At 38.0% G+C, this 27826-nt stretch overlaps 2 protein-coding genes across 2 annotated transcripts in view; one reads left to right on the top strand and one right to left on the bottom strand.

Moving 5' to 3' along the window:
• Positions 1-378: 378 nt before the first annotated feature.
• Positions 379-9450, top strand: ciao2a (cytosolic iron-sulfur assembly component 2A). Its single transcript, XM_038274240.1, has 5 exons — positions 379-549; positions 2184-2348; positions 6467-6516; positions 6793-6838; positions 8846-9450. Exons 1-5 carry the CDS (start codon positions 522-524, stop codon positions 8944-8946), a joined length of 390 nt encoding a protein of 129 aa, XP_038130168.1. The 5' UTR covers positions 379-521; the 3' UTR covers positions 8947-9450.
• A 7435-nt stretch (positions 9451-16885) lies between these two features.
• cspg4 (chondroitin sulfate proteoglycan 4) overlaps positions 16886-27826 on the bottom strand; it is a 103083-nt gene continuing 92142 nt past the window's right edge. The window contains exons 8-12 of the mRNA XM_038274243.1: positions 27139-27337; positions 26659-26790; positions 25143-25303; positions 19959-20136; positions 16886-19366 (exon numbers count right to left, since the gene is read on the bottom strand). Coding sequence (XP_038130171.1) covers positions 17619-19366; positions 19959-20136; positions 25143-25303; positions 26659-26790; positions 27139-27337 — 2418 coding nt within the window. The 3' untranslated portion in view covers positions 16886-17618. The remainder of the gene's footprint in view (positions 19367-19958; positions 20137-25142; positions 25304-26658; positions 26791-27138; positions 27338-27826) is intronic.

The raw sequence follows: 27826 nt of genomic DNA on the forward strand, positions 1-27826 counted from the left end.
AAATAAAAAAATTATTAAACAATAATTTAACAAAAAAAACTCAGGTTAACAATACATTATTACATTAGCAGCTTGTTATATTTTAGCTCTCCCTCATCAGAAATGGTGCAAGAAGAGGAAGAAGAAGAAAACTTTTGACTTTAACAGCACTTTATTTACACAATTCAAGCATACAAACAATTTACGTAAAACAAGTGTTAGTTAAAAACACTATTAATATTAAAACAAGTGTCAGCTAAAAATTAGGAGCTTGATAAAAGACGTAGAAGAAGAACTGTACATTGTTAATTAGACATGATCAGTAAAGCCCGGTGTGCCGCCCTCCACACCAGGTGGGGGCGCTAATGCACCTCTTTGCTCAACTGAAGAGGACCAGGAAGCTACGTGACTTCCTGTCCAAAATAGTTATCCTCTCAGACTTTTTTATCTGCATCATGGGGGTTTTTAAGCGCCTAAATAGTTTTTGCCTTTTATAATCGACCCTTCTGGGTTTCTCCTCTCCGGGCAGGAGCTCTAGGACCATGGAGGACAGAGCTCTAGATGTTTACGGTACGGACATTTATTCTGAAATTCGATCAAAGTTAAAGGAAATGTTGAACTTAAGGGGTTGATATTTAGATTTTGAAGAAGCTGCTGTTAGAGATGCATTATGATTGGAAAGAGGAAAACCTTTTTTTTAATGAATTCAGCTGTCTGACAGAAAAAGCGGCTATTTTTTTCCTCCTTGTTGAAACATCTTCTGATTTTACCCTTTAACAAGTTCATTTCATATAAAAAGGATTTCCTCCTAATTCTTTTAATCCTTGTGACCCCAGTGCTGCAGAAAAAACGCTTCTTAATTTCTTTAACATTAGCTGAAAATGAAATGCATTTATCCAAGTATTATTTATGCCATTTACATAGCAGTGTTAAACATTAGTCTCTATAACCTGTTTAAGTTTGAGCAGCAATGGTCTCCAAATCCCTTCTCTCTTTTCAGTGACTATCATTGACATTTGTTTTATCATTTTAAAGCCTGAAATATTAAATAATTGATAGGAATTTCAAATTTTTCAAAATAAAAAACAAACAAAAAAAAACCATACATTTTACATACAAGGTTAATGAGATCATTCAATTTTGATACAGGCATTTCTCTATAATATTTAATATGCTTTCTGTTCATTGCATGTGTCTGATTGTGTAGTTCAGGGTTTCAAGAACAAAAATACCGCACTGATGTTGAGTGGTCTCAAAAACTCATGTATCGAATATTATACACTTGGCTTTAAAAGGAGTTAAGAAGATTATTCAGAACTGATAACTAGGGATGCACTGATCCACTTTTTCACTTCCGATACGATACCGATATTTAAAGTTTAATGTCGGCCGATACGATCCGATACCAAAAACAGCACTGAATTATTACCTAAAAAAATGGTTTTATTGTGCAAAAAAAAAAAAAAAAAAACTGGGATCATTCTTCTGTGCATATGATTTGATTTCCCTTTTCTTAAAAAAAAGGAAACAACCCAAATACAAATGTTATGACTCATTTATTTAACAGCTGTGCACAAAATCTTAAACCAAAACTTCTCTTTCTTGGTCAACATGTAAAAAAAGTGTCATTATTCATTATCAAGTATAATCTCTGTGATTTTTTGGCCTATATACTGTTACATGGAAATATTTTACTTCTTTCCTTTGCTTCCATCAAAGTTAGCTGCTTCCTGCTGCATCCTTTTTGTTTGCTGAGTCCGATAATCTCAGCATTTTTCTTGTTATGAAACTTCTGAAGGTGTTTCAATAAGTTGGTGGTGTTATAGTTTGAAGATTTAACACCGCCCCCTCAGAACATTTCTCCCACAAATGTTGCACGCCATTGGGCTTGTAGGCTAAGAGAGCGGGAAAAACCACACCGCAGATCCTTTCGCTTGCTCCATCGTGTTGTGTTGTTGCCGCATGACGGCATAGCATAGAGTTAGAATGATTAGATCGGCCCCTATATTGAGTCAATTGTCGCCGATACAGATCTAGTTTTTTTTCTTTATATCTGGACCGATACTGATAAAAATATGGGACACTGCCTGTCAGTCTCTATGTGATGCTGTATTTGGCCTCAATAAAGCAACCAGTTGACGGATGGATGGTTATTTAGATGTCGTTTAGAAAGTTTCCTTTAAAAACCTGTTTTCTGCCGTCAGATGTGATCCGATCAATCCGGGACCCTGAGAAGCCGAACACTCTGGAGGAGCTGGAGGTGGTAACGGAGAAGTGTGTGGAGGTGCAGGAGCTCAGTGAGGATGAGTGCCTCATCATCATCAGGTTCTCTCCTACCGTGCCTCACTGCTCCTTGGCTACTCTTATAGGTGAGTGGGACCGCTGCCCTACACCCAGCTGAAACCAGGAGACGGGATGTTTGTCCAGATGTTAAACCTGCATAGATCACTGTGATCAGGAACAGGCAGCAAAGCTTTTCAAAGGTCGGCTGTAATAGAAGGTTATTTGCCTCCAAAAGGAAGCAGCTCATTCAAGGCTTTAATGTGATCGAAAAGTCAACAAAGTTTGTAAATTTGAAATTGTCCCCATTTCAAATAAAAGTATGGCTCTGCAGCGCTCTCTACACTGATGTAGGTCCTCAGGTGTATGGAAGGGATTTGAACAGCGATACAAATAACATTTCTGAGCTTGCCTAGTGGCTGTTGGCCTAAAATGATTCCTGCTTCCCCCAGAAGTTGGACATCTCTACCGTGGGATCCGTATTGGCTGCTCATAGACTGACCTCTTCTAAGCCTCTCCACTTTAGGGAGTCTCTTTTCTCCAGTTCCTCCTTATGTTTCTGAACTGTTAGATAAGGCAAGTTTATCCCTATGGCAGATTTCTGTGGGAAGACGATTCAAAGTGGAGAGAATAAGAGTAATTCATTCAAATATAAAGATTATATAAAGCAATAGAGGATATGAAACAACATTTGGTCTGAAATCTTAACTAATTAGTCGTCATCATCATTAAATCCATTACATTTGTAGAGCTCCTTAATACAGCTACAGCTGAAACAAAGTGCTGAACATAGTTAAACATAGTAAAACACAATGAAAGATAAAAAGCAGCATAAAGATATATAAAAAAGGCATTTATAAAAACTGAATAAACACTGTAAACACAACTAGGTCCTGCCAGTGTTGAAAGCCAATGAATAAAAGTAAGTCCTGAGCAGCTTTTTAAAAATCTGGCTGTAAAGGAGCCTCTCTAATGTGCAATGGGAGGTCGTTCCATAAAAGAGGAGCAGCGATAGAGAAGGCTCTGGCTCCTCTGAGCTTCCTTTTAAACCTCGGTTCCTGCAGGAGCTCCTGCTCTGCTGACCTGAAGGACCGAGGAGGCAAGTAGGGATGAAGAAGTTCAGAGAGGTTAGATGGGAAAAGGTCATTTGAGCAATTAAAATTAAAGATAATACTTTTAAAAACGACTCCAAAAAGCACAGGCAGCCAGTGGAGTGAGGCCAGGATGTGATACAAGTTTAAAAACCAGTAGCTGCTTTTTACACCCACTGCAGGTGAGAAAGCAAAGTCTGACACACAGTCAAGGGTTTCACTTAACTGAAAGGTTTTAATCTGGATTTAATCCAATTGAAGATTTAAAATATTTTCTAGTTTTCTGGGAGTTTATTCCAGTTTGGTTCTGCATGGTAGTGTTACATCCTCTGGTTGGGTCTAGGAGGTAACATGAATTTAGACAGGGAATGAAGGAGTCAAAAAGGCATTGAAATAGGTTAGTTCTGTCATTTCTTTTAAATAAATACAGTAAAGGTTTCAGGGAGAGCCCAGGCCAAAATAACAAACAAACAACCCTAAAAGAAAAAGAAAAGTGGACTTGCCTAACTCAATCTAAAACTAAAATATACAAACCTACAAAAATAACCTGCCTAACCACCACATACACAGGAGAAAACTGGGGTCAAACAAAAAGGCAGCTCTCCCCTACAAAAAAACCCCCATCTAATCCAGTTAACCTGGAAGGTCTGGGTTGTTCATTCACTGCCAACAAGTCTGTAATTTAATCTGGAGCTTTGCTGTTCAGTGATTTATAGACTAACAGAAGTGTTTTAAAGTCTATTCCAGACATGGGCAAACTACGGCTTTTTAATCCGGCCCGCCGAACTTGTCCAAATTACTGTATTTTGATGACTATAAGGCGCACATAAACGTCTTTTTTTCCCTCAAAATGTGCGGTGCGCCCTTTGGTGCGGTGCGCCCTATGTGTGTTGTAACTGCTACTTTTGAGACCACCTCATTGAGGAGATGATGAAAGAGTGGCTGAGGGAGGTGAATGTAAGGAGACCAGGTGTTTTTTTTTTTTACTCATCACCATCTCTGGTAATCTGTGACTCCATGCGTGCCCATCTCACAGCTGATGTGAAAAACATGGTGAAACAAATGAATGCTGTGCTTGCTGTTATTCAACCGCTGACATCGGTGTGAAACGGACGCAGCAGCAGAAGCAGCAGAGTTTACATGCAAAGTCAATGGTTGACGGGAGTATAGGTGCAGCAAAAGGTCCCAGCAGCGCGTTTTGAGCAGCAGGCGCAGCACGTCGGGAAGCGTTTAAGCATCTGACTCGCCGCCAACGCGCTGCTGCTGCTCGAGATGGAAAAATTAAAGTTTTGCTGCTGGAAGCGCCGCATTAACCAATCAGAGAAGCTGATCTGGGAGCTGACAGCGAGACAGACACAGCGCTCTGATGACATATGATATTAAATGAAAAAGGCTGGGTGGATGAGGAGATGATGAAAGCATGGCTGAGGGAGGTGTATGTGAGGAGACCAGGTGGTTTTTTCCACGCATCACCATCGCTGTTAATCTGTGACTTCATGCGTGCCCATCTCACAGCCGATGTGAAAAACAAGGTGAATCATATGAACGCTGTGCTCGCCGTTATCCCGGGGGGTCTGACAAAGGAACTTCAACCGCTCGACATCGGTGTGAAGCGGCCGTTCAAAGGCTGCCAGCGGCGTGGGAGCGATGGATGACAGACGGAGACCACAGTTGAACAAAAAGTGGAAGGCAGCGCCGGGCAAATTACGCCACCGTTTGCGGATGGATTGTAGATGCTTGGACTAACGTGTCTGCTGGCTCTGTTGTTCAAGCTTTCACAAAAGCCAGCATTATTTCCAAGGAGCCGCCCGGCACGGAAAGTGACTCTGACAGCGAAGAAGGGGAAATTGGCATGTCTGATTTAGCGCAGCTGTTTAATTCAGAAACAGAGGATGATGACTTTGATGGGTTTGATTAATACTTTGTAATAAATACATGAATAAAGCACAATCATACTCAGTTTTGCTCCCGCTCTATTTTTCTACCTGAAAACTTAATTCAACAGCAGCCTCTGGGCCGGGTCTCCTGCGGCTGGCAGGTGTTTTTCATCTAAATAATCTAAATCTTGCAGCAATATTTGCTGTGATCAGTGGGAATAAAGTAGTTTTAATACGTTTTTAAGTGAGAAAGTCCACCTGAAAACTTCATAATTGCAGTCAGTTCATCCAGATTATCATCCTGCCTATACTATTTCTGTCGGAGGCGCTCAGACCCCGACATACCAGCGGTGTGCCGACAGTAGAAATCCCTTCATCAGCAGCCTCTAGGCCTGGTCGCCTCCGGGTTCACCGCGGCGGCTGGCAGGTGTTTTTCATCTAAATAATTTAAACTGCAGGCACCAGGATACCGGTAATAAAAGCGAACATATTCCGTCGGCAGGTTTCAGGATTTTAAGTTAATTTAGGAGTGATCACAGTGCTCTGTCATCTGCGATGTGTCTGTCTCACGGCCAGCTCCCAGGTTTGATTAATACTTTGTAATAAATACATGAATAAAGCACAGTCATACTCAGTTTTGCTCCCGCTCTATTTTTAAATACTCAGTAGAGGTATTTAAATGTAGTAGAGGACATGTACCTGTATATAAAAAACGCGCCCTATAGTCCGGTGCGCCTTATGTGTGTGTTAAATACAGAAATGGCACACATAACTGAGACTGCGCCTTTTAGTACGGTGCGCCTTATGGTCTTGAAAATTGTCTGTTTTTTTTATACATTTCAATCCCCAGGTTTAATTAATTACATTGCTTGTCCAAATGCTCCTGGCCCGGCCCTTCTGTCAAATTTTAGAACCCATTCTGGCCCGCAAGTCAAAAAGTTTGCCCACCCCTGGTCTATTCTGTGAGATACGGGGTGTCAGTGAAAGGACATTGAAACTAGGCTGATGTTCTCTACTTTCTAAGTTCTAGTGAGGATGCAGGCAGTGCATCCGCTAAGGCTAACCATAGAAGTTGCAGTGTTCTTGTCATTTTAATGTACTTACTTAATATATTTAATTTTTATTTTCTGTAGGTATGAATGATCATCTCTGAACTATGAAGTTGGTATAATTGGTTCAGTCATGCTTTTATTTTCTGCTTTATTATTTGTGTCTGATAAAGTTGTATTATCTCTGCAGGCCTGTGCATTCAAGTGAAGCTACAGCGGTGTTTGCCATTCAAACACAAGGTGAGTGTGATGAAGGACGATCCAATTAGTCCTCACAACGGCCCCAATCAGGAGATTTTTTGTTTCAAACATTTTGTTGTTATTCGAATCATTAAAAGCCTTCGTCAATGGAAAGAAATATTTCAATTGTCCTTTATGTATCCTGTTTCTGTTCCTTTAGAGGGATCTTGACGCCCTGTTAGCTTTTTAAATCGTCATCCTTTTCAGGCTGAGGGCTGATGAAGTTACAAAAACATCAATTTTTTTTTAAATGTTGTTTTTTCTTTTTCTCTTTAGTTGGAAATTTACCTTTCAGAAGGAACCCATTCTACTGAAGAAGATGGTAAGCCATTATTTTTTTTTAAAATTGGTTGCACTATAGACCGATACACTGGCTAGATGATACATTTGGTCAATATTAGCATTTTTTTAGCATTCTTATATCTGTTGTTAGCCGATTAGCAGTACATTTGTCAGTAGATGTTTCTTTTTTTTAAAACTGAGACTTATAGGACCTCCTGCAGTGACTGCGTAGGTGAAAGCCACTTCAGAGGGATCTCCCAGGGGAATTTTAAATATATCGCTGTTAAATCCACCTTTTATTTGAGGCGATTGACAGACTGTAGTTACAACTTTAGTGCATCACTTCACCTTAGGTCACATTGAACAATCGAGAGAGTGCATCGCTCGCTGGCCCCTAAACCTGGACCAGGAGGCGAATCAATGCATTTTATGCTGTTTTCATCATTTTCACGAGAAGGTGAAGTTGCTTTGTCGGACAACATGAGCTTAAACACGGCAACGCTACTCTGATCGAAACGCAGAAACTGGTCGCTTTCACCAAAGCCAAGTCTGAATGTCGCTCCTTTCTAGTAAAAAAACAACATTCAGACCTCTCTTTCCTGATCGTCTACAAGTTTCATATGGGGATGAAACATTTCCAAGGATGAAAACACATTTTATTAGAGGCGAGTGATTGATGGAAAGTTCCTGCCAACGCTCAAATACAGTCTTGTACTTTGGGCATTTTCAGTCCAGTCTTCTAAAGTTATTGTTTCCTCCTTTTTGGGGGGGAATTCAGACACCATTGAGTCTACAGATCCTTTAAATTACTCTTTTTATGCGTTTGGGTTATAAAAAAAATCTGTAAACTGATGAGTCAAGTGAAAGATTTATTGAAGGTTTGTGTCTTTTGGCATAAAACTGACAGCATTTCCAGGACCAGAAGCTAAGTGTAGAAGCAATCATGTGATAAGGAATTCAAATAAAACCAGGGAGATGGTTGTAGACATCTAGCCTGACGTAGTCCTACTCAATTTTAGTCAGAATATGAGTCTGATGCTGCTCCATAGAGCTGTGATTATGGGGCGTGTTTTGAACGAACCAGGAAAAAAAATGCCTCTGCACTCAATTGGATAGACCTACAACCAATAAGAGCAACGGAGTGCGTGACGTATGTTAAGCGACGCATAGTTGTTGTCAACAAAAATCAAAGCGTGCAGTTTCACGCCTAGAATAAGAAGATGAGACTTGATCACGTTTCTCTGTTCCTCTTTTAAAATTTATTTTCTGTCGATATCTTCTAGAACAGACCTAATAGCAGAATCTACACACCTCAACTCTCCAGCGGCAGCCATTGTTGTTGTCACCCAAGCGCACATTGGTCACGTGGTTGATTACGTTACTGTTGATCATCTGTCCATCATCGTATAAAGCCCGCCCTGACAATTTGATTGGATCGCCAGAGGGTGGGCGATCATACTCGCGCTACTATGGAGCAGAGCCAGACCGAACTTCCTGACCTCAAACCTTGTGGGCGGGACTAAGTTCGGAATGGCACCCAGGCTAGTAGACGTCTATCATGGGAGTAAAAGTGGACGCAGCCGAGGAGTCGTAATACCTCTGTGTTCAGCCTGACTGCAAACCTCACTGGAGATGAAACGGTGACGGAAAAAAAAAGGGACAGATGCACCCTGGACAGGTCATTTGTCCATCACAGGACAAATAGCCCTGCAGAAACACTTGATAGAGACAGCAGTTAATCTAACAGACAGGATTTGGGGCAGTGGGAGGAGGCCTGTTTATTTAGAAATCACCCATGAATGCAAATCAACACAGGAAGAACCCAGGACCTCGGTTTTGCAGGCAGCAGTGCTACGGTTACACTATGCACCCTATAAGCCCTTTGTTTGTTTGTAAATTATACAAAGTCCTGATATCTTTATAATATTAATACATGATAAATTTATTCTTACTTGGGTGTGATTAAAAATTGAAAATGGGGAATCTGTGCAAATAGGTGTTTGCTTCATCTTTTGTCCTGTTATTCATCACCTGTTTCTGTCTCCAGTTAATAAGCAGATCAACGATAAGGAGAGGATAGCAGCGGCCATGGAAAACCCCAACCTCAGAGAGATTGTGGAGCAGTGCGTTGCTGAGCCAGATGACTGACGAAGGAAACGCCGCCTGGTTATTTAGGAGGCGGGAGTCATCTCGCACACAAGTTTTAGTTTTGAGCCGTGATAATAATCGTACATGGTTTGAAATGGATGCTCCCTGCCCACCTGGGTATCGTTTGGACAGCGATGCGGTACATTTACAGTCAGGGCTGTTGTGTTGATCCGATTCTGTTCAAAGTTTTATCGTCTCCTTTGATTGTTAAAGCAAGAAGTATGGAAATCTTTTCTATTGCAGTCTGTTTTTAGGAAGTGTGCTAAGTTGATTTAAATCAAATGTATGTCTTATTTAAAGAATGGCTTTAAAATGAAATGCATTATAATTAATTCTATATATAAAACTCTTGTGATGAAAACATCAGATGTCAAGGCAGCTGAGTCTGTCTTAATTCCACAGGAGAGCAAGCTGGTTCCTTAGTTCTTCTCTTCATCTTTGCTAAGATCTTAATACAAGACTCAATGTCAATAAATGGTATAAATGTCTGTTTTTCACATGAAAGGGTTGTCTCATTATAGTTTTTTTTATAAATTCCCAACAGCTGCAAAGCTCCACATGGAGGAAAAGGGGCCTGAATTTGAAATAGTCTATTTCAGCACCTTTCACTAAGAAAAAACATTTTTGTATTTGTAAACTCCTTTTACACTTAAACTAGAGATGTAGATATTCACAACATAGACATGCAGCCAAAGCAAGGAACCAGAGGATGAATTTGGAGTAATGCGGGGGCCATTGTTTTTAATGCAGCACGGGGAAAAAAAGCCTACAACGAAAAAATGGTAATAGTTCATCGTTTGAGAAAGTGAGCTGGCAACTCTCGGAACTGGATGAGATGAGGTGAAATTTCCACATTTAAATGAATGTTTTTCAAATAAAAAACAGTATTTGTAGTTTGAAGAGGATAATTTTATTTGACATAACATGAAAAAGCATCTGAAATAATTAGTTGCTAAGTAAAAGGTGATGGTGTTATATGACCGTATGATGTCACATTTCTCGCTGGATGTGACCTCATTGGGTGACCATTTGATGGTGGGTGTAGCCAGTGATGCAACACCACGAACAAAGTTGCTTTTACAATAAATAATTTATTCTGCTTAAAGATAAAGGAAAGAAAATGTGGCCTGCTGGATGCAAAATGACTTTAAAAACTGATGTACATAATATGGTTAAAAGATATCTGTAGGTTGCATGCTGCTGCATCATGATTGAGCTAAAGGGTAGTGATGGTGAGATGAGGCCTCATGAGACATTGAAACCCCTTAAAACAATTAACCCTTTGCTAACTGATTGTCAGTGTTTTTGGGACCACATGAAAGATGCTTTGATGATTTGGGTGATGATGACATTCTTGACATCCCAGAAACTGATAAAGACAACTGGAGAGATGTTGAACATGGATTAACACCCCCCAACTGCTGGATCAGTTAAAGATCTCAATAAACAGCCTTGTTTGTTACAAGTTAAGATGCTTTCGCCCATTTAGTATACAGATGTTACAGTGTGAAAAGTGTTTTAACCAAGTCTTACAATCCCAGATCTAGCTAAACAAAAACTAAAAAGTCCCCTTTGATCTTGTATTAATATTCAAATACTAGTCAAAAGTTGTTTTTCTATTGAGTTAGGTAGATGTGAACTGTTTGAGAATATTTATTTAGAACTTTTATATCCTTGATTGTATTCAAACAAAACCAACATTCTTAGATCCTGAAGGAAAGGCACCACAAAGAATATCTGCCCCCATCTTTATGAATACATATAAAAAGAACTTCAATCACAAAAGCATCAATAACACAATAAGCATATGAAAATATACAAAAGATAAATTAAACATCTGACTTCCAAATCTAAAATATATGCAAATATATGTTTTTTTTAGGTTTATATTCTGTATATTCTGCTTTTATTACCCTTTAAAATATAAACATTGATTGTGATTCTTTCGATTCTTTGCTCAGATTGTTCCATAAGCTAAATGCTTTGATAGAAACACATATTCCATCACTTTATATCTAAATTATTATTATTTTTTTTTTGAAGATCTCAGTTCCTTTGAAATTATAATCATTTTCATTGGTACTGTATTTTTTTTAATGTGTTTTAAACATAATGAAGTACTATAGTCTACTAACGTCTATAGTCACTGATATATGCTGTGATCAGCTGAATCCAAACCGCACCTCAACCACTAACTATCAAGTGTCACAATAAAGTCACTCACAGCTGTGGAGGTGCCTGGATTGTAAATGGGGGAGGTTAAACATGAACTGGTTGGCCTCTCCCCTCCAATGGAAAAGGAAAGCAGTTGTTCCTACGGCAACAAAGTGACGCTGCATGTGTGTGGCGGTAGCTCTGTGGTGCAGGTTAACATGACATCAAACTTTTGCCATTTTCTTAAAAATAAATCTATCCAGTCAAATAAAACAATTCTAAAGAAGATCTTCCATTTAGTAATCAACATCTTTTAATTTTTCATAACTTGTGCTTTTCTGTCTGTTTTTATTTATTTATTTTTTTTTATACTCTAATAATCCCAGAGGGAAATTACTTCTCTGCATTTAACCAATCCCCTTGGGGAGCAGTGGGCTGCTATTGTGCAGCTCCCGGGGAGCAGTGTGGGGTTAAGGGTCTTGCTCAGGTAAAAAATTCTCAGATAAAGTGTATTTACCCTTAATTTAAGTAGGAAAATAAGATGATTTACCAATGGGATGCATATTTTTACTTTTAAAATAACATAATTAGATAATATGCGCTTGTAATAAGACAATGCAGTTGCTTTTTCTTATTTTAAATATAGTCTTGTTTAATCGGCAAAGTATCTCCTCAGTTCAAGATAAAATGCACTTATTTTTAAGAAAAATGTAAGATTTAATTTTTTTTTGCAATGTGTGTATTTATAATTTTTTATTGAAGCAAAAGAATGGAAGTTAGTAGCACACGAGAAATAAAATAGACTAGCATTTCTATAAAAAAAATCTTAAAATATATTTCTATTACTCTGTGATATGTGAGACTATAACTTTTAGAGACATCAAAAGGGAACACAATATATCTTGTAATGTTTTGTTACCTCAGGGGCAGGGATGAATCCATTTTGTGGAGATTTAGGTCATCAATTTTATCATCACATGCAAATATCTTGAGAATTTGAAAACATTTGGTTTATATCTGCTGAAATTCAGCTGTCTGGAATGATAAAAACCAACTCCTTCCTGATCAGTCTGCTTCCTCCCCTCCGACCAACCAGAAAGTTCCTGCAGTGACTTCCTGCAGTTCTCTGCTTCCAGATTCTTGTTGCTTTTTGTAAATAAAACATTCAAACTCACTTGGTCTCCATGTGATTGTGCATATGAGTCAAAAACCGCAGTATCTTCTTCTTTCATTTAGAGTGAACACTATGTCCTATTTTTCCGTCATGAGTTTTGATAAGTTTGTGCAAATGAGGCTTAATTTCGTTTTTTGTCAAGTTAAAACTGCCATTTTGTACCCAAACCATTGTCATTGTAGCCCTCTGTAGTTTTATTTTAGATCTGAAAACAACCATTTTGTTCTTGATTTACTTTGAGAAAGGCAGACCATCGCAGCAAAACTTTAGTTTTATTTCATATTTCATTTTCAAATTTGTTTCAGTTTGTATTCATATATAGATTGCTGTTTTTAGTTTTAAGTTATCAATCTGTTTACATAATCATTTGACAGGAAAATCCACATCGTTGTAAGTATGACACTGAATATGCAGCCTTCTTTGTTTCTGCATCAGGAATGCTGCAGTTTCCGTTCACTTGCTTTACTTTTAGGGTTCAACAACAGTATTTCTATTTTATACAACAGAAAGCAACCGTCTTTAAAACACAAGGGGACTTGTGGTACAAGTAGAAATACGTGGTGGAACAGCTCTGCCAAGGAGTTTTGGAAACCTTCAGGACAAATTCTTAAGGCAAGCCAGAGATAGACAGAGGGAAGAAGAAAAGAAGAGAAAAAACAAGAAAATAATCTGATAGACAAGTTTAAAACAAATACCATTCACTGAAAAGGATGATAGCTTATTTTTTTCTTCAAAAGCTTGTGCATCACCACCTGCTGGTCAAAACTATTAACAACAGCTTTTAAACAAGTAGACTGAAAAAGGTTAAGAAAAAAACATAATGTATATATATATATATATATATATATATATATATATATATATATATATATATATATATATATATATATATATATATATATATATATATATATATACACATATACACACACACACACATACTCGTTCTGCTATCGTAGTGAGGACCCTGTGTTGACTCCCATTGACTTCCATTGATTTTCAGTCATTTTCAAACTTTCTATGCCCTATACCATTACCAATGCATACTTCACCCTAAGCCTAACCCTAACACATTTTACCTCTTAGCCCTAAACATAACCATTAGCAAAATAGCATGTGAGGACCAGGAAAATGTCCTCACTTTGCAACAACTGGTCCTCAATTTGATGGTGAAATTTGAAAAAGGTCCTCACTCGCAAAAATGTATTTACTAAACTGTTGTTTGTGTTACAGTATTAGACACAACCTTTTGTTGAGGATTTCCCCAAATTTTTGAAAAGGCTCTCCACTAAAAACAAAGTACATGATGGGGAGGAAATGATAGACCTCTGGAAATGTCTGGCATGACATAGTGAACTCCATGGAGTCTCTAACCACCCAGAAAGGCTCTGTGGGCAGCTGATGTTCATAATAGAGCACTCCAGACTCCAACTGGACATCAAATAAAACAACAATAAAACAACTGGCTAAGAAAAGTGATTTTTAATAACACTTAATGATCCTTTTTTCTACCCTTTTTATTTTTTAAGTGATGCTTCTTAAAGGTATAGTGGAGGATTTTCACAAATTTTTAAACAGACCCGCCCTCTCCACTTAAGCACATGCACAACCCTGTACCCGCTCCCCAGAGGGAACACCTATTAAATGCGTGTGAGAGTGTGCACGAGCCCATTTCTCCTCGTGCACGCTCAGTTTAAAAGTTGCTGTTTGCATCACTCATACAAACTTACTTACCAAAAGATTTGCAATTTTTCACCATTTCAGACTCACCACCCTTAAGTGAAAATGGAGACGAGCACGTAGGACGGCCTTACGTAAACATATCACCAGGATGATTGACAATTAGGAGGACCACTTATTTAGATGATCCACACGGAAAAAGAGCATCATCCACTAAACCTTTAAGAATAATTCAGATTAAATGTTTTAACAGGTAGCCACAAATGCAATTATCCAGAGGTGTTATGAGAAAGAAAGGATAACTTGAGGATTTTACTGTAAGGCTTTATAACAGTATAAAACTATGAAAGAAACGAAGCGAGCGGGTTTTGTTGCGTCAACATTTTATTTCCATTAGCTCCTGTAACAGACTCAGAGACATACTGCAGTCCTAATGTTGCATTTGGTCCAGAAATATTGCATTTATTTAAAGGGATTAGTTGATTACAGAAGAAGCAAAACATGAAAATATTAACTGATGATTGGAAAGTGACTGACATAATAAATAAACACAAATGCAAGGACATAGTGATGAGATGCTGCAGTGAATTGGAAAAAAGAAGACTGACACATACAGATTATGGACCCACAAAATACATACATATACACATCTCAAAGCAGAGAAGAATTTTTAAATTTAATTACTTGTTCTTTTAAAGTGTAAAGTACTTCAAGAAAAAAACGAAACCTTTTAGAACACATAATATATACATATAAACCAGAAAGTGTGAAAATGTAGAATTCTTAGGGAAACTCTTTATGAGCAAAAGGCAAAATGTGTTATTGTTTCCAAGCACCTCTAATTACTGCTAGGGATTAAGGAAAAAAAAAAGACTAAAAACAACCAAATAGGATGGCTGTAAAGAAAAAAAAAAGCTCAATCTCTATTTGGCATGTGAAAATCAAGGCACATATGGGAAAAGCCATAAGAAAAAGATGTGTAGAAAATAAAGTTCCTCTGTACAAGAATAACGATCATTTTATAAACCTGTAAATACTGTAAACTTTCAATTTGACCTTCAATACCAAGGTCAACAGGCCACAGTACTAAAACAGGAGAGGATTGTGATTTACAGCAGCTCTCTTTCTATCTTCAACATGTAAATCAAGTAAAATAGCAAAAAAAGCTAAATTAATTTAAATGAGACTTTATATTTAACTAGAATAAAATACATTTCTAATTAATACAGTAAAATTTATTTGATGGCTTTGGGTCATTTAAAATTGAAAAAAACATTTTCAGTTTTTAAACTGGAAACCTTTTCTGACTGTTTTGGAGTAAAATGGCAGGATTCAAAGTGATGTATCAGTTCTGTTACAGGTGGTTATGCAGCCCAGAAAATATTTAAAAGCTCTTTGGAAGCACATAGAAGTAATACAATCTGATAGATGTTGAGCTGACAGAGCTAATGTTGATTAAATCTGTGCAATTTGGCTTCAAGTGCTTTGTTTCAACTTTATTTCTACTTTTAAGCATCTGTTCTCCATTTGTGTTTACAATTGAAGGAATGTTAGCTTAGCTTCACTTAGCATTAGCCAAGTTCTGTGCTATCTGCTTAGTTTAGCATAAAGAAAACTTAATGAAAAGCCCTTAGCTTCATAGATACAAGTTGAAATGTGATTCAATGTTACACCTAGAAGTGGTATTATTTTTTCTGTCACTGAAGACACTAAATGAATATTTTTAAGCTAAATACCTGAGATAGGACACCTTATTTTCAAAAATAAAGCAAAAACATCATAGGCACCTTATACTAAGCAGCGGCTTTATTAGGAAGGCCTTGTTATTAACAGGGTTTGACTTTTATTTTTATTCAGAATTCCGTTTTGGGGATTTAATTCAATAGTTTTTGCTCATGGATTTTGATAAAATTTTACACAGTTGATGCAAGTTTGTTATCTATATATGAGTTCTAACACATCACTGTGGTGTTCCAAAGTGGAGGCCGTCATGTTCAAACCCATGTAAAAAGGTTTGAGGCCTGGGATCCCGTTGGAAGAATCCATCAGAATATGGATACGGTCGTATTGTTAAGAGATGGACGTTTACTTGCAATACTCTGATCCCTTAGCAAAAAGCAGTATACCTGTTGTAAATTCTAAGAATACTTAAGTATAAGTTTAGAAATTATACCCGAACAATGTACGTTAGTGTACTTGAAGTATTACTAAAGTAATACTTCAAGTACTACTTCAAGAACTAAATTTGGACATTTTTAAGTTTACTAAAGTATACTTAAAATAAAGTTTAGTAAACAATAAAGTAAACAATAGTACAGTCAAGTACACTTGACTGTACTATTGTTAAGTATATGAAATTTAGTTAAGAATAAGTAAACTCTAAGTGCACTGCCTGATTTTAAGTATGAAATTAGTGCGCTTTTAGCATACTTGAATAAACTACTTTTTGCTAAGTGATAGGTGAGGCATTTATATGGTCCAAAGTGTGCCAAGGAAATATCTAAAAAGGCACCAGTGTGATCTATAAAAATAAGGCTGTTTGCTTAAATTATGACCCATCATATGTATATTGCAGGTGAATCTTATCAGATCAGTAAACGTTTTTTTTAAATCCCTTGCCGTCAAATTTTACTAAGCTTTCTCTTTGCTGCCAGGAGGTGCACTGTATGGGATATCTTACTGTTGTTTTCCATTTGCCTACCGATACCCATACCTGGCTGTGTAGTATTGGTCGATACCGATACCATACCGATACCAGCTGTTTGAAATGGATGTGTTTGTGTAATATGAAGAACTGCGTACTACTAAGATGTAAAATAATTGCCATCATGGCTTTGTCAAGCTGCTCCTACCTTTGTGAAGCTGGAAAAAAGACTAATACAAAGTGAATCCAGTAGAACTTTTTATTGCCTACCTGGAATTGGTGACAATAGCTGAATAAACTTTTGGCTCTCAATATGGTATCGGTGCCCTATTTGTTGGTACATGCTGATACCGATATCACCATTTTAGAGGTAGATCGGGGCCCCGCCCGATACTGGTATCGGTGCAACACTACTGGTAATTCTGACCTTTGACATCTAATTCAGGCAATTTCTTACTCACCGCAGCCTCTCACTGGAAATTTCATCATGTAAAAACCATTCTCTAATAACAAGAGATGTTCATTTCCTTTTCAATGTTCCTAATAATGAGGCCAATGAGTATATATTTAACTTAAGTCACGTCTATGTTAATCAAATATCCTGGTTATTCCAAAAACTAAACGCAGTTAAAAACAATGAAACATGTGTTTATCAATATGACTACTTTTTTGTCTATAAAATATGGAATACAATAGTTTAGCACATCAAACATTTTTTTCTTTGCAAACACGTTACATGTTCATGTCTTTGTTTGTGTCCTTCATCACTGAGAAATGATAAAATGGAAATAAATAGACAAGGCCTGAGCCCTTTGAATGTAGCAATCTGTTTCCCTCTTTGCCAATATGTGTTCAGTGTTTTCTTGCCTGAGAATTTGTCCACAGCTGTTCTGAGAAAAGTCAATGGAAAACTGAGTCAAAAGTGCATTTTATTTTCAACTGCGGTAGGAAAATTATTTAAAACTGCCAAGAATGAAGTCCAACTCCTTCTTCGTCATCAGTGAGCGTGAGTTAAGTGTTTTAAACCCAGTATTGGTTCTTTTTCTGGTTTGTTGTCCGACAGTGCTGCAACAACTCTGGATCTGCACCTTTGGAGTCCACATTTGACATGGGAATGTTATTGGCTGGGTCAGTTTTGCGAAAGGTTTCAGTTGTGGCTACCTCGCCGTTTTTGGGCTTGGAGGCTGCTGTCTGGACATTGTGTTTCCCTGTCTTGTTTTTACGGATTAAATAATATGCCAAGACACCTGCTAAAAGCAAGAGAAGGAGCACAACTAGGATAGGGATAAAGACGGACCAAAAATTGCCACGCCGGGAAATCTGCGCTATACCAGGTGATGCAGTGGTAAAATCTCTTAATGCATCTTCAGGAGTTCTCAGCAGAGTGGCAGGGTACACTGTGGAAGCATTGTAAGGGCTCGTTTGGAAAGACAGTAGGCACTCTGCTGGAGGGACCCCATGGGATTGGAGCAGGAACCGAACTTCATCCTGATCTTTCATAGCTTTTGATGAAGGGGCAGGATTCCGTATCTCCATTGCTACACGACCTTCATCCAGGTCCTTCTGGGAGAATGTTTGCACGGGCTGACCAGCATCAGGACCCACTAACTTCACAATACGAGCTCCTTTTGGCTCCTGGATGACTGTGAATGTGGGAGAGCCACTGGTCTTGTTGGCCAGTAGAGTTGCGTCTAAGAGCTTTCTGTCCAGTTGGACCAAAGAACCTTGAGGTAATAAAGGATTCTGAGAGATTTTGGCCAAAGGCTGTACAGTTATGTTAAGGACGGAGGAGACATTGGCAGCCCGGCTGCGAGCTGTAAAAGAAACACTGTCTCTGGAGGAAGTGGACTTGATAAAGCGGACACTGACTCGGCCTTCTTTGATCTGTTTCTGGGTGAAGGCCGATGTGGGCTGCCTATCTACCATAACAGCTGCATATTTTGGAGTACTGGTGATTTTGTATAGGATGTCCTCCTCTACAGGGCCTCCTGTAGAGGCCATCAACATCTTCTCAGTCACCAGAGTCTGATCATCTCCCTGTCGTACCTTGATCTCTGGGACCTGCTCCAGATGCAGGGTGCGAGCTAGGACTCCTATGTGTAATGTGTGTCGTACAGTTACATGTTTACCATCTGTTATAGTGAATTCCACAAATCCATTTGCAAGGGTTCCATCGCTCTGGAAAGCCACCACTTTACGATTAATCATTTCTTGACTGAACTTAGCAATAGGTTCTGATGTTACAGTGTTGAAGAGATGACCATTACGAGGTTCTTTTGTCACAATGAAGACCACCTCATCTGGGGGGCTGTCTTCATCTTGGACATTGAGATGCTTCTCAGTTAGAAGGGTCCTGGAGCCTTGGAGAACCTCCAGAAGCATATCTGTTGTGACTAATTTAGGGGGGCTGGCTCTATGCTGCTTGACTGAAATAGAAAAGATCTCCTCCAGATATACAGACTCAGCATGGGAGTCCAAATCATCCCCTTCTGATTTCAGATGGGCCCTGAATAAAAAGCTGTCAGAGGATCCCCCCAATCCACCATGGAGATACTCCAGCCTTCCCTGAGATACATCCTCTTGTGTGAAGTGCGGGGCATTACCAGGTAGTTCCTTACCACTCAGGATGATACGACCATTATTAGGGAAACGTTTGATCTCAAACACAACATTCGGACCACTTTCTTCAGGTAGACTTGCTAGAAGGTTGGATGCATCAAAAATCGAACTATCTATTGTTTTCCTCTGGCCCTGCATGGTTTCAAGCCCTGAGAAGGAAAAATAACAACAACACATTAAATCTATAAAAATCCTTCAATTTCATACGTAAAAGAGCCCTAACATAGGGGCTAGACTGTCTCCTGTCGATGTCTAACTGTGCAGTACTTCACAATCTGGCTTTAAGAGTCTCTGCAGACACAGGTGGAGCTTATTATAGTGGCAGCAATGAAGGCAGTGTTTGTAAATCTCTTTACCACTTTAGACAGGATAGTTATAGCAAAACACAAGGATGACTTTGTAATATAGAGAAGGCATAAAACCGGAGCATTTAGATTTGTAACCATATTAAGTAGTCTTTAAAATGTACTGCCAAGAGGATTCCCTGATTGACAGCATGTATTAAAAATATTGCAGGGCTATTTGGAATCAATAGTCCTGCAATAAGCAATGTTTCTTTTTTTTTTATAAATATATACAATACATCTATACAAAAGAACAAGCTTTATGGAGTTAACCACTAAAATAAGCATAAATAATTACAAACAACTATGAGAATATTTTGACTTTTGAAACAAACAAGTACCATGTGTTTAAAAAATGTACCGGTATGTTATGTTTTCATTTCCTTGAATCATTTACCTTTATTTCTCCACATCTGGGAGGAAACGTTGCTGTGAGGAGCATAGTAGGAGACAGTGATGGGGAGGAAATGACGGACCTCTGTCTGGGATGACATAGTGAACTCCATGGAGTCTCTAACCACCCAGAAAGGCTCTGTGGGCAGCTGATGTTCATAATAGAGCACTCCAGACTCCAACTGGACATCACATAAAACAACAACAAAACAATTATTTAAGAAAAGTTATGTTTAATCACATTTATTGATTCTTTTTTTAGACTTAGATTTTATTTTTTCATTTTGTTCACACAAGTGTATACAAAAAGGAAATTTCGTTTAGTTTAGGTCTGTAGACTTTTCCATTTTTTAGCAGCAGTGATAAAAACGCCGTGATGAAAAAAACACTGTGGTGAAAAAAGTGATGTAAACATACAACTGTATGGTTACAGTTCCAGGATTTTTTTTGTTTTTTTATAACCCATTTTATATAACATTGCTTCGAAGTCTCTTTCCAGAGGGAAACAGACTGGGATGAAATGACTACCCTTTTACCCTTTTCTACACTTTTTATTTTTTAGTGCTGCTAATTAAAGGTATAGTGAAGAATTTTCCCAAATTTTTGAAAAGACCCAACCTCTCCACTTAAAAAAAAAGCACATGCACAATCCTGTACCCGCTCCCCAGAGGGAACACCTATTAAATACACTATATTGCCAAAAGTATTTGCTCACCCATCCAAATTATTGGAATCAGGTGTTCCAATCACTTCCATGGCCACAGGTGTATAAATTCAAGCACCTAGGCATGCAGACTGTTTTTACAAACATTTGTGAAAGAATGGGTCGCTCTCAGGAGCTCAGTGAATTCCAGCGTGGAACTGTGATAGGATGCCACCTGTGCAACAAATCCAGTCGTGAAATTTCCTCGCTCCTAAATATTCCACAGTCAACTGTCAGCTGTATTATAAGAAAATGGAAGTGTTTGGGAACGACAGCAACTCAGCCACGAAGTGGTAGGCCACGTAAACCGACGGAGCGGGGTCAGCGGATGCTGACGCGCATAGTGCGAAGAGGTCGCCAACTTTCTGCAGAGTCAATCACTACAGACCTCCAAACTTCATGTAGCTCAAGAACAGTGCGCAGAGAGCTTCATGGAATGGGTTTCCATGGTCGAGCAGCTGCATCCAAGCCATACATCACCAAGTGCAATGCAAAGCGTCGGATGCGGTGGTGTAAAGCACGCCGCCACTGGACTCTAGAGCAGTGGAGACGCGTTCTCTGGAGTGACGAATCGCGCTTCTCCATCTGGCAATCTGATGGACGGGTCTGGGTTTGGCGGTTGCCAGGAGAACGGTACTTGTCTGACTGCATTGTGCCAAGTGTAAAGTTTGGTGGAGGGGGGATTATGGTGTGGGGTTGTTTTTCAGGAGCTGGGCTTGGCCCCTTAGTTCCAGTGAAAGGAACTCTGAATGCTTCAGCATACCAAGACATTTTGGACAATTCCATGCTCCCAACTTTGTGGGAACAGTTTGGAGCTGGCCCCTTCCTCTTCCAACATGACTGTGCACCAGTGCACAAAGCAAGGTCCATAAAGACATGGATGACAGAGTCTGGTGTGGATGAACTTGACTGGCCTGCACAGAGTCCTGACCTCAACCCGATAGAACACCTTTGGGATGAATTAGAGCGGAGACTGAGAGCCAGGCCTTCTCGTCCAACATCAGTGTGCGACCTCACAAATGCGCTTCTGGAAGAATGGTCAAAAATTCCCATAAACACACTCCTAAACCTTGTGGACAGCCTTCCCAGAAGAGTTGAAGCTGTTCTAGCTGCAAAGGGTGGACCGACGTCATATTGAACCCTATGGATTAGGAACGGGATGTCACTTAAGCTCATATGTGAGTCAAGGCAGGTGAGCAAATACTTTTGGCAATATAGTGTACATGCGAAAGCATGCACAAGCCCATTTCTCCTTGTGCACGCTCTGTTAAAAAGTTGCTGTTTGCATCGCTCATACAAGCTTACTTTCCAAAAGAAGATTTGCAATTTTTCCACTATGTCTGACTCACCACCTGTAAGTGAAAATGGGTGACGAGCACGTAGGACGGCCTTACGTAAACATATCACCAGGATGAGTAACAATAAAAAGGACCATTTATTTTGATGATCCATCTGGAAAAAGAAGATCCTCCTCTAAACCTTTAAACCAAAGAAAATGCTTCAATGGAAACATGTGAAAACTTCCACCTGCTCAAATTTAAAGGGAGATTTTAGTTTGATCCTTAAAATACTTTGGCTGAAACATTTTAAAGACAATTTGGCCTCTAGAGTCAAATTCTGCACTTTAGAGACATTTTATATTTACCAAACAATTCTTATTTATTCATTTCCCTCAACTGTTTAGAAACAGAAAATGTAGGATGATGGTGATTACTTTGTCTTTAATTCAACTCTTCCTCCCTCATGTAATCTCAGATACTTACTCAGGTTTAGAGAGGTTTAGTCCTGAAGATCATTTCAGCTTTCTTACAGATCTTTACGGTTCTTATGCCTAAAACATGTTTACTTTTATATCAGATAATATCATGTTATAGAATCTGTATGATATGTTTTTAATAGACTCTAAACTCTCATGAATTCAGACTAGTTCTCTTATGTTAAGCCTTCAGCTTGAAAAGATCGTTAATTTATTTAGTGCCTAAAGGAATACCAGCAGCAGCAAACATTTATTGGAAGTAGTCATCAGAGAACTGTGACCTTTTGCTAATTAATGTATGCATAGATGAGACATTACTCAGGTAGAGCACGATATTTAAATATCCATGTCTTGATAGTACCAAAGTACGCCCCTATCATTGCAGCTAAGCTGTTGAAACCCAACTGTGTTAAGGTTTGACATGTTTGCATCCAGGAAGGATACTGCAAATATCTAGTGTTCTATTGAAAAACTGTTATCTTTTTATCAAGTTAATGTAACCCCTGTTACTTAAAAAGTCACTTAAATCCATTTGCTGAGTTTGAACCTCAGTCTTCACTACGTCTACATATTAAAATTCATAAAAATTGGAGCAAAGCAAATGATTGAGTTTCTGTTTAGACTAAGAGCTAATTAAACGTTTTTTAAACAAATAAAGTAGTGATTTGCTCCCTTGGAGACAGGTCCCAAATTTTTTATCCTTAATCTCAAAGAGGTTACAGTAGCATCAAGCTATAGTTATTTTCTGAGAGCTTAACCTTAGTCCACTAATATAGTTTCTAAAATCTCAATACTGTTAGGATAATTATCATTATTGATGTGTGAAGTTTATTACACCTGTCAGAAGTGATGTTCTCCCCAGTAGTTTATCTAATTAGGAGAGATCCTCTGTCCGGATACACAGTTATAATCTTCATTCTGTATGTGGCAAATATTTGGGAATGGAATTACAGCGGTGTAATATTTTGATAAGGCTGAAGCCATGGGTGTCTCCTCATTTGCAAATGTGTTTGATGTAACAATGTGATGAGGTGGCTTACTGAAGTATAAAATGCATCTCTACCTGTTTGTCGGGGCCACTTCCTGTGGACTTAGTTAGCAGCTGCCTTCTGTAACTCTATGCAACTTCTCTGATCTGAGTAAGATTACAATTTCTATCAAAATCTGTTGTCATGTCTCATCATTATTTAATACATATACGTAACAATTGGTGTTTTTTTTAGAAGATGGATGGTTTGATAACATTAATCATTTCAGTTTCATGATTATATATTTAAAATGACAGCACTGAGCAAATAAAAACTTCCCAGAAGATAAACACGTTTTAGGTCATCTTTTGTTTTCAGCTCAGCTTAGAGTCTGATTTTTTTCTTTTCTCTTTTTAAACAAACACTGTCAGGGATGTATGTGGAGAAATATTTTTCAATAGACCCAAACAAAAAAACAGTGTATTTACTATTTGAGGAGCTTTAATGTTTAACTGAGTAAAAAGAAACACTATTTGTATTTCTTAAGAAATAACAAGGACATCAAAAGCTCGCTGTTGAACACCTTTGAATGTTATTTGATGTGAGAAATATGCTATTCGTAAAGCATAGATTTATATGTGCTTCTGAATTATTAGCTGCTGTTTTGTCAAGGCTATTTTTGAAGGACAACATAACCTCAGGCAGTGATGGAAAATTAAACTGTTACCACTACAACATGCTAAATACTGCCCTCTGCTGGTAGAAATGAGGAGCCTACTTTTTTCTAAGGAAAACCTTTTGTGAATTTTAAAATCAGTTTAAAAACGAAACATTTACACTAAAAATATTTCATAAATTAACTGCAGAATGAAAAAAATATATTTATAATCTTAGAGCTATATAATATTCTTTTAGTCCAGATTTGTGTGTGCAGGTGAGTCCTGAGTCAGTGGGAAGAGACACTGAGAATGTAATTAGTTGACTGAGTCACAGGTCCAGATGGGTTATAGAAGAGGCCCAGTTGGATTTACCAAACCTACAGCAACATTGTTAGATTTGGGATGTAAGCATTTGTATTTGTTGTGACCTACTATTATTTTAATTTTGTCCTCAAAATTAGGTGAAATTTATGTTGGCGTGGTAAAAGTAAAGCACTTATTTTAAACCTGACACAAGCTCCTACCTTTTTTTTTTAATTAATTAATTAATTAATTAATTAATTAATTAATTAATTAATTAATTAATTAATGTATTTATTTATTTATTTATTAATTTATTTATTTATTTATTTATTTATTTATTTATTATTATGCCTTTGGAATCTACTGGACCCAAAAAAGCCTTCTTTTGTTTAAATTTCCATTTTGGGACTTTTCCAATCTTTACTTTATTTGAGAGACATTCTGAAGCACTGGGGAGTTTTAACTCTTTATTATACACAAAAATAACATAATGAAAGCTCATTGTCTTTCACAATAAAAACCCCCAAACATTTTGGTTTCATGTATTCACACTAATATAGGTGAGCCCTAAAAATCCAGTTGATTTTTAGGATCACCTATTAATTAAGCATAATTCTTACACTAATCCAATGATTCAAGTGCCTAAAAGGCTACAACTGCAAAGTGCATTAGGGGCCTTAGACACACTCCTGCTATTGCTGTTTGCATGATCGAAATAAATCTTTATCACAATTAAAGGTTAAGGTAAGAAATCAAAGAAATCAATTTTAAGAAAACCAATCAAACTTTAAAAACACACCTGTGATTGTGTGAACAAGGTAATTTCCTCAAACTGGTTCTGGTCTTTAGCTAAGATCAGCCTTCCCAAACGAGGCGGGCGGATGAGCAGGAAACTGGCATCACTCCCAGCTTCACTTGTTGGAACATTTAGGTTGGTGCTGTTGATTTGCTGTCGTGTTCCTGAAAAGAAACAGAAAATTTTCTCTAATAAAAGACCCCAAACTCTGACTACTGTACACACCAACCTCCTTTAAAAAGTGTGAAAATATGTCCAGATTATGCAAATGTGAAAACTCCTGATGGATGCTGCATTAAATAATAAGCCTGAGAATTAGTTCATATGTCTGCATGCATAAAATGTCATTTCCTAAGGCATTTGGAAAAAATAAATAAAGGAAAAAGAAGGTTATCAATGATTGCAAAAGATATGTCAAATTAGGTTTATTAGAAAAAATGTGTATTAAAAAAATCTATCTGGTAAAAGTAGGATTTCAGTCAAAATTTAATCAGCAACCTCAAATAACCCTGTCCTTATTTAAACCCCTTTACTTAAAAAAGTTGCCCAAAACTAAAAAGCCCCATATTAATTTGTTATATTCTCCAGCATCTACAGATGGAAGCTAAAAGCAGGTCCTGGAAGCTGTCCTCTCAAGAGTATTTAGGAGAATTAAGGGCAACTTGTAAAGCACAACACTGTAGTTACCACTTGTACCCATTAAAGGGTGCTGTTTAGACAATTTTTATTCCCAAAAAGTTCAGTACCTGACATGCATGCAGTAAAATGCTTGCTAAACTATTCATATAATCTTGAATTTTTTTGTCCCATTATACTGTAAATAGAAAAATTAATGGATTTTCTTGGAATTTTATCTTATTAAAAAGCTTAACAAACATAACATATATAATTCTGAAACGTATGCCTTTAGATTCACCCCCCATTAAAACGATATTACTGAATTTAACACAGTGTGATCGATACCCTTTTCAAAAGTCCAAATGTGATCTAAAGAGACATGTCTTATATCCTAAACTGGACAGCCCAGTCAAAGACACCCTGTTTCAGAGAAGCAGCTAAATCTCCTATGGTAACTCTAAAGGGGCAGCAGAGATCCATAATTCAGGTGGGAGAATTTATTGACATAACAACTACAGATCATCACTCTAAAAATCTGCCGTCTCTGGAAGCAGACACCATCCCTGTTAAGCCATGAGGAGTAGAGCTTGGAGTTTGCTGCAGCATAATTTCTCCTCTACCTCACTAGTTTCCAGGCAAAGTAGAAGGAAATGTGTTGTTCTTATACAAAGTCTCAATAACTAGATTTTGTCGTTACCGACTGAGTTGTTAATTAAGTCACAAAAGCTCCTCATAAACATCCTCATTGCTCCCAGCTGCTCCCCCTCCTTGTGCATGAAATTGTTGCTGTGCTTAATTTGCAGATCAGATATTCTAAACCTCTGAACAATCTCTGCTCTGTTCCTGCTGAGTCTGTTGTCATGATCGTAAACCAACCATTCGCCACCTCGGGTTGCCTTACCTGGAAACACAACGAGTTCCTCCCCCGTTACCAAGGTGATTGTGTGAGGCTTGGCCGTGATAACGAATAGATAAAGAGGAGATGTATGCTCTCCATCTGTCACTATGAATTTGAATCCACCAGACTGTTCACCTGGAGGAGGAGAAGAAAGTTACTCTTTCCTCTATTAAATGTATTTGGTGCATTGTAAAAGAAGGATGCAATTAAAAGTTTGCTAAACCCCAGAGACCTTGATGAAGTAAACATTTATATTTATTAAAGTAAAGAGTAGAAAAGGCATATTCCATCATTTACTTTTTCACAGCAAATCCTTAGTATGTGTTAAAAGGTGCATCGATCAGTTTTAGTGACCTTCTGATCACTTTTGAATGCTGCGTGTTGCACAGACAACAGCATTCAAGGAAAAAAGAAAAACCAAAATGGCTGCACATAAAGCTGATCTAATGGAGAAACTGTAGAAAATGACATTCAGCCTCTAACCCTCATGGATGAAGATGATCTCCCCTCTGTTTATGTGGGCCTGTGAGAAATTTTGAATGCTCTCCCCCGGCTCCTCTTTTAATGCCACCATCCCGTTGGTTGGAATTTCTATTTGGTAAACCAGCTCCTCAGCAGGGGTGTCTTTATCCTCTGTGCTCAGCATACTGGCAGTGATAATGGCTTCCTCATTGGCAAAAACCTAGGGAATATCAAAGACAGAGAGCACAGGGAGTCACACTGAGATGAAGAGGCACCACCGATTACACAGGAGACCATGCACCCAGATAGATATGGGACTTCACAGAGCTGCAAAGAAAAATCTGCTAATTTTCCTTTTAACTACGTCTGATCGGGGATCAGCTGGCTAGAAACACAAAAATTCTTTCCTCTACAGAGCTCTTCCATTTGAACTTTTTCATGATACTCAAATGTATTATTTCCTCAAAATTATTGAAAGTCTGACAAAAATAATAAGAGTGAATACAGAAATGTAATTTTCTTATAAAGGGAAAAAGCGATCAAAGCCAACCATACTCTGTTAAAAAAAAGAATTTCCCCATACATGTGAGCTGCTGTAATGCCACTGTAAGCTGCAAGTGCAATCAAGCATTTTTGGTAACTTGGTTTAAAACTTCATTGCAGAGGAATTTTTAAAAAAGGTTTCTGTGCAGCAGAGTTGGCACAATTC

The sequence above is a fragment of the Cyprinodon tularosa genome, unplaced genomic scaffold, assembly GCF_016077235.1.
Source record: "Cyprinodon tularosa strain WSP-4 unplaced genomic scaffold, ASM1607723v1 ctg900, whole genome shotgun sequence".
Taxonomy (NCBI): Eukaryota; Metazoa; Chordata; class Actinopteri; order Cyprinodontiformes; family Cyprinodontidae; genus Cyprinodon; species Cyprinodon tularosa.

Coding starts and splice junctions, on each gene's coding strand:
- ciao2a (XM_038274240.1), top strand. CDS start 522: ATGGAGGACAGAGCTCTAGATGTTTACG. Junction 2,349..6,466: donor CTCCTTGGCTACTCTTATAG/GTGAGTGGGACC, acceptor TTATCTCTGCAG/GCCTGTGCATTCAAGTGAAG. Junction 6,517..6,792: donor GTTTGCCATTCAAACACAAG/GTGAGTGTGATG, acceptor TTTTCTCTTTAG/TTGGAAATTTACCTTTCAGA.